We start from the raw sequence: 7,023 nt of genomic DNA, 5'->3' as shown, positions 1-7,023 counted from the left end.
GGTGGAAGTCATTCCCGATGGTGCCATTGACGGAGTTATCGGGAGCAGAGCAGAGCGGCAGAAGCTTTGGCAGTAATGGAGAGCGAAACGGAGAAACAAACGGAGGGAGGGTGGAGAGGGATTTTGAAAATTTCTGATGGGTGGGTTCCGAAGGTCACGTGTCGCAAGCTGAGTGGACTATCACGGCGATGACGTGGCAAGGCCGTCCTATCCGATATTTTCTCTTTTTAGTAAAAGTAGAAAAAAATATTTGCCCTTTTTTCAATCGTGTGACCTGGCTTTCACGTGAAGGGAAAGCACAGAATGACAGTCTCTGATGAATGCACGGCCCGTGTACCAAATAACGAAGCTTCCCTATTTTTCGGGCCAAAAAATTTTAAAAAAAATTAAAAATAAAAAGCTTCCGTCGTCTTCTTCTCCTTCCTCCATTTTTGTTAGCCATTTCTCGATCTAAGTCCTCCGAATCCCCCCAACGAATCCCCTTCCCCCATGGACGCCACCGCCTCCGCTCCGTCGCAACCCCCGCCGCCGTCGCCACCGGCCCCGCCCGCCAAACACATCTTCATCCTCTCCGGCCAGAGCAACATGGCCGGCCGCGGCGGCGTCACCCGCCACCACGGCTGGGACGGGGTCGTCCCCCCGGAGTGCCGCCCCGACCCGTCCTTCCTCCGCCTCACTGCCGCCCTCCGCTGGGAGGAGGCCCGGGAGCCCCTCCACCGCGACATCGACACCCGGAAGACCTGCGGCGTCGGCCCGGGGATGGCCTTCGCGAACGCGCTGAGGGAGCGCGGGGTCGGCGCGGGCGGCGCCGCGGTGGTGGTGGGCCTGGTGCCGTGCGCGGTGGGGGGCACGGCGATCCGGGAGTGGGCGCGCGGGGAGCACCTGTACGAGAGCATGGTGAGGAGGGCGAGGGAGAGCGTCAAGGACGGCGGCGGCGGCGGCGAGATCAAGGCGCTGCTGTGGTACCAAGGCGAGAGCGACACGTCGGCGGAGCACGACGCGGAGGCGTACCGGGGGAGCATGGAGGCGCTCATCAAGAACGTGCGCGGCGACCTCGGCCTGCCCTCCCTTCCCGTCATCCAGGTTCGTTCGACCTGTGTTCGTCTCCTCCGCTGAGCTTTCGATCGCCATTGTTGAACAAAGCAAAGCTCCTTTTTTTTTATTTTTATTTTTATTTTTATTGTCTGTTTTTGGCACTTAAATAGAAAAAACCTTAAATTAACTAAAGCAAGAGATGTCAATCGTCGTAGGGTGGTTTTGATTTAAATTCAATGACATAACGTGCGATTAAAATAATATTTTAATCAACATAATTGATGCTTAATTTAGGTAGTGGTACCTAATGGTGAGCAACTGACGTTTTGCTAATGATTATAGTACGAATAATATTTAATATAATAAAAGAATTGGGGCATTATCCCAGAAACTTAATGATAATTATACCAGTTGTTTAAGTATAATTTAATATTTTACTTAGTAATCATATATGTGATTAATTCATATAAATTTACAATTGGTGTTCTCATTACTTGAATAATATAAATAAATTTAGTTATGAACCAATTTTACTTAGTAGAGCGAGTGAGAAGAAAAAGAACGGGAACATAAGAATTAGGTTTTTTTTAATAACAATTATAGCAGTTATTTAATTGTTATTTAATATTTAATATGTGATTAATTCATACAAATTTACAATTGGTGTTCTCATTACTTGAATAATATAAATAAATTTAGTTATGAATAAATTTTACTTAGTAGAGTGAGTGGGAAGAAAACGAATGGGATATAAAAATTACGTTGTAATAACTATTACTGCAAGTAAACACTATAATACACGGTCAATCTATAATAGATCTGTCATTACTGCAGCTAAATGTGTCATAAATCTCAATCTTTTCGACATGGTTCTTGTTTTTATTTGTGTCATGTTTGTAATTTTTTGAATTGGTGATGGTAGTTCTTTAGCTCATGGTTATGCAGAGGTGTGGGCGCAGGGCCCTCAGTAAGCAACTCTTATTCCCACTTTATTTGAATTATACATATCAAATTTATGTGAACTGGGATCACTAGGGCACGAGTATGGGATTCACATGATTAACGACTGTGATGTGAGGCTCACATAATAATAGTTCAGATAATCTTGTTCTCTTAGTGTATCGACCATACGTTACATAATGAGGGGACTATGATAAGGATTAATGACTATCTGAGACAACTATGCTATCCCACAAACAATGCCCTCACTCGGCTTTTCAAAGGGATTGCCTTTTAGTCTCTGGATGCCATTAATTTATATTACAAGGCCCTCGAGACTTGAACACTTTTTGGTCTGCTAGATCCACAGAGTGGCGAGCGGAGAACATACTAGCACCATCTCATCTTTATTGAACTAACAAGATAATCCTAACTCTCCAATGCCATCAGCCCTCGAGGGAGGAATAAGAGTCTTTAGAAGACCATGGGAGAGTGCATATAGATAGAAACCTTGGACAACTTTTATTCCAACTTCTCGTTGAAGTTAGCCTTATATAGAAAAGGCTGAGGACATTGCAGAGTTTGGTACATTATATGTAGGCATATGCAAGATGCTCTTACAGGATAACAATACGAAATAAGACCCCACGTGCATATGCAAGATGCTTGTTCAGGACAATTTTACCGGATGGAAGGACAATAATAGAAACACTTTGGTCAAAAGTAATGGCCGTCGTTACTAAAAGTACAATAATACGAGTAGTGGAAAGATTGATTTATTGAAGTAGATGCGAGCTCTTGATGTGAATCAAGATCGGGTTTGCATCATCAGAATTGGAATCCATATCCAAATCTTTTGAGCTGCTGCTTTGTCCCAGTTCAAGATTAAGATTCAATTGTTGATTGTTGGAGCTGGCCCGAGTGACCATGTGCTAGGTTCGGGGTCTGGATTGATTCTTTGTTGGGGCCAATTGGCCAGAGTCAAGAGTTTGAGATTAGAACAAGTCTCTCCATAATCCCATGGTCTTGAGAGGACTGCTAGTTGATTTTTTCTATATACTACCAGAGCTTGCTGGATGGCTTATATAGTAGGCTCGTATGCTTGGGAATAATCCCAAGAAACCTCTTCTTGATATGCATAGGGCCATATGGATTTTGGAACAATATGATTCTTTTCACAGAGGACTCTTTAGATCTCCATGTATTCACTTGTAAGGTCTATGATACTACGTCCTAAAGATTTATGGACTACTGACTTATGGAATTCCATACTGGTGTGGATAGACAAAACCTTCCATCAAAAGTGTGTTACATCCATGCCTTGTGGAAAATGATGGTTGTGCGGACCTTATGGTCCGGATCAATATCCAGCTCTTTGATAAACTTCTTCCAGCAAATCAAAGGGTGGATCGTTCCGGTAAATCAAAGGGTGGATCCATTCAAGGAATTTTGCAAAATGCTTGAGGTTACACTGCCGATATCCTCCATTAAAGAAGTCTTGAATGATCCTTAAGCGTTCTTGCAGTGGGAGACTCAATAGCAACAGTATGATTGTGGAAAAAATACCAATAAAATCAGTTAAGTTCTTATGGAAATTCTCGACCAAATGAGAAGACGTGGATAAATGGATGTGCGGGATGCATGGAACTAGTTCTCCGGTTTAGGCCTCAACATTGTCTGAAAATCTTGAGCTGGTATTCCCACATAAGCTTTTTACAACCATTCAAGAATCAATCTGTAGCGATAAGTTCTGAGATTTTTAGGGGAATATCTCTCGTGTGATTTGGAGGATCAAAGTTATAAGATAGATTTCTTCAACCTCTTGCTTCCTGGTATGCTTCTTTGGACTTCCAATATGCTTCTCTGGATGTAAACATGCATGATGGAGGAGCTAAAGGTGTGCAAGATTATTCTTTTCACCTTTGATGTGTTTGGTTTCAAAAAAGTAAATTGAAATCCATTCTACCCATGTAACAATTGAGCATGTGGTGTGGAAAGGAATACATATCCATTTCACAATTCATATATAAACTTGTGATGGAAGATTATATGTCTATCCACACCCATATGGAATTCCACTGTTCATATGTCCATATTCCATTCCAAAGGTGTATATTATGGATGTAGTATTGCAGACCTTCTAGGAGAATACAGAGAGATTCAAAGAGTCATCATATTGTTCCAAAAACCATATGGATATGTGCATATCAAGAAGAGGTTATATGGGATTACTCCAAAGCATAGGAGCCTATTACAGAAGCCATCCAGCAAGCTCTGGTAGAATACATAAGGAATCAATTAAGCCTTTTGGAGTTCTCTCAAGACCCAGGGGATTATGGAGACACTACTCTTGATCTCAAACTCCTGCATCCAGCCAACTGATCTCAACAAATAATCAATCCAGTCTGGTGGCATCCAAACTCCAAACCTAGCACGTGGTCACCTAGGCCCAGTTCCAACAACGGTTAGATCTTAAGCTTTAAATAAAGCAATCTATCAACTAGTTGTATTATGCACCGTGGGTAACGAGGCCACTACTTTTGGTCAAAATGTTTTTATTATTGTCCTTCCGTTTGGTAAAATTATGTTGCAAGAGCATCTTGTAGATGCATGAGTGATCGCATCTTGTGTTATTATCTTGTAAGAGCAACTTGCATATATCTATGTACTGTATTCCAAAGTCTATAATGTCCTCGTCCTATCCTATATATCCTATATAAGGCTAACTTCTACAGGAGGTTGGAATAACATGTGGCTAAGTTTTATATATGTACACACTTCCGTGGTCTTGTAAACACTCTTGTTTCTCCCTCAAGGCCTAATGGCTTTAGAAAGTTAAGACTATATTGTTAATCCGATAAGAAGAGATGATGATGATATGCTATTCGCTTACCACTCTGTGGATATTGTAGATCGGATAGTGTTTGAGGCCCAAGTGCCTTATGGTATAGATTGATGGCATTTGGAATCCAAAAGGCGGTCCCTTTAAAAGGCCACATGATGACACGATATGGCACATTGGTAAATTACGGTCAATTACGGATCCTACTATGTTGAAATTTATCTATGTTAGGATTTGTTCAGTAGATACAATCTGGCTTTTTTGTGAATTTCTTTGGGCTATGCCATCGGTATCTTACCTTTTCATCGTATGTTGGGCCAACAATTGATATTTTTGTGTTGTAATTATCTCGTGATATAGATTAGTCGTGTTAAATTTGTGCCTAACCCTAATTGCAACAGGTTTGTTAATGCTATCATACCAAACACGGCGAGTTTATTAGAAAGTTACAGGACTCCACATGTTTAAGATATGACTATCGTGTATTAACATATATAATGTATCCCAACAATTTGTTGTTAACACGACTAACATGTTAACCTATTTTGTTAAATGTTTTCAAGTGCGATAAATTGATATGGTTAATCAAGTTGCCAAAGATAAATAATTTTTCTTGTAGAAACGGGTTAATCATAGAAAATCTCTTACCCATGAAAATGGAGTCGTTCCTAAATTCAATTAAGTATCAGTTGAATTTGACTAATCTATTGTATATCTATTAGATTTTTAACAGGAAGAAACAATTGTAAATTTTAATGAAATTATGAGAAATTCATGTTGGGCTTTTTCAAGTTTTTTCATATTAAACTAAATGGATTAGTGCATTAAAAGTTATTAAGTGTAATTGAATTTCAAAAGATATAATTAAGTCATGAAATTATCAAATTGGTCCAATTCGACTACTGACATTACGTTGTTAAATTTTTTTTTTAATACACGTGGCATCACATCAGAACAAAGTTCGAATTAATAAAAACATTAAAAAAGAATTTAAAAGAAGGGTCAGCAAGGGCTTAATTAAAGTTACAATTAAGCTGTTATTTTCACTTCTTAATCTGGTTTTAATTAAAGTTAGTCGGAACGCGGTGTCGTTTCGGTCATTATTGCACTTTTCATTAACATAATGATGACTAGGAAAGACAAACTAATTAAAGAAAATCAATTTGGACAGAGCTAACGAATGTTGAATGCACCAATATGTCAAGTTTTAGAACTTGATTGGAATTTTTTTTTTAAATTAGAATTCGATTGTACTTCCGCGACAAATTGTACTACTTTTGGTACAGTAATCTCCGAATAAATTTCCAAATGTGGTCTCAACAAAATCCATATTTTGTCACAAATTAAAAGTGGAAGTCCTCCAAGGGGGCCTAATCACACTTCTGCTTAGTACTGGATAATATTTATAGTTAGCTCTTCGAGGAACGTTTAATTGCTTGAGATAGCTAAACAAAATGAATATTGCCAACAAAAAATTGTCCTTAATTGAGTATGTCAATCCGAATGTGTCGATGAATTATAAGTGGTCAATACTAATATTTCTGTACTAATATGGAATGCCTAGCGGGTTTGCGTGATTCTCATTAAATTTTGTATAGAGAAACTAAATTTTTCTTAGAAATTATGAAGAGTGTAAATCCAAAATTGTGTTCAATCGGGCGTATGTAATAACTATTTGTGCGGAATCGGATGGTGTGCAGGTCGCAATCGCGTCGGGGGACGGGAGGTACATGGACAGAGTGAGACGGGCGCAGCTCGAAATCAATCTCCCGAACGTCGTGTGCGTCGACGCGAAGGGGCTGCCGCTCAAGGACGACCACCTTCACCTCACCACTCAAGCCCAGGTCCGCCTCGGCCGCATGCTGGCCGACGCGTACCTCCAGCATTTCGCACCGTAGGCCCCCTCGCCGTCCTCTTCTCCTTCGTTTGAGGACTTTCGCTTCGTCGCACGACTTGGGGGCATGGATTTTATAGTCATGTGTTGTGGTGTGGGAGAGACTATTGATAAGTTGCGTCGCCCCATCCCTTGAAGTGGGTTGGGTCGGGTTTGATGTCGGGAGCAGATTTAAGCGTGCGGTTTAGGCACACGGCTTGTATTTGATTCGCCACGTGATTAAGTGTAAGCAGTACTCCGAGCATTTCTCATTTCGCAAGATTAGTTAAGTAGTTAGGGATCGAATTGAAACTTTGGCAGATTTTATTGGGCA

General features: G+C 40.6%; 1 protein-coding gene across 1 annotated transcript; it reads left to right on the top strand.

The window, feature by feature from the left end:
- Positions 1 to 418: 418 nt before the first annotated feature.
- On the top strand, positions 419 to 7,023 carry LOC115690407 (probable carbohydrate esterase At4g34215). The gene is made up of 2 exons (XM_030616738.2): positions 419 to 1,083; positions 6,517 to 7,023. The coding sequence occupies exons 1-2, from the start codon at positions 490 to 492 to the stop codon at positions 6,712 to 6,714; spliced, it is 792 nt and encodes a 263-aa protein (XP_030472598.2). The 5' UTR covers positions 419 to 489; the 3' UTR covers positions 6,715 to 7,023.

The sequence above is a fragment of the Syzygium oleosum genome, unplaced genomic scaffold, assembly GCF_021117445.2.
Source record: "Syzygium oleosum isolate NSW1041296 unplaced genomic scaffold, Sole_v2.1 Sole_v2.62, whole genome shotgun sequence".
NCBI lineage: Eukaryota > Viridiplantae > Streptophyta > Magnoliopsida > Myrtales > Myrtaceae > Syzygium > Syzygium oleosum.
Note: the sequence above shows the minus strand (reverse complement) of the source record. Positions and strands in the feature narration are given on the sequence as shown.

Bases quoted from the DNA above. Each gene is read 5' to 3' on its own strand.
- LOC115690407 (XM_030616738.2), top strand. From the start codon at position 490: ATGGACGCCACCGCCTCCGCTCCGTCGCAACCCCCGCCGCCGTCGCCA. The intron at 1,084-6,516 runs GTTCGTTCGACC...GATGGTGTGCAG, and splicing joins CCTCCCTTCCCGTCATCCAG to GTCGCAATCGCGTCGGGGGA.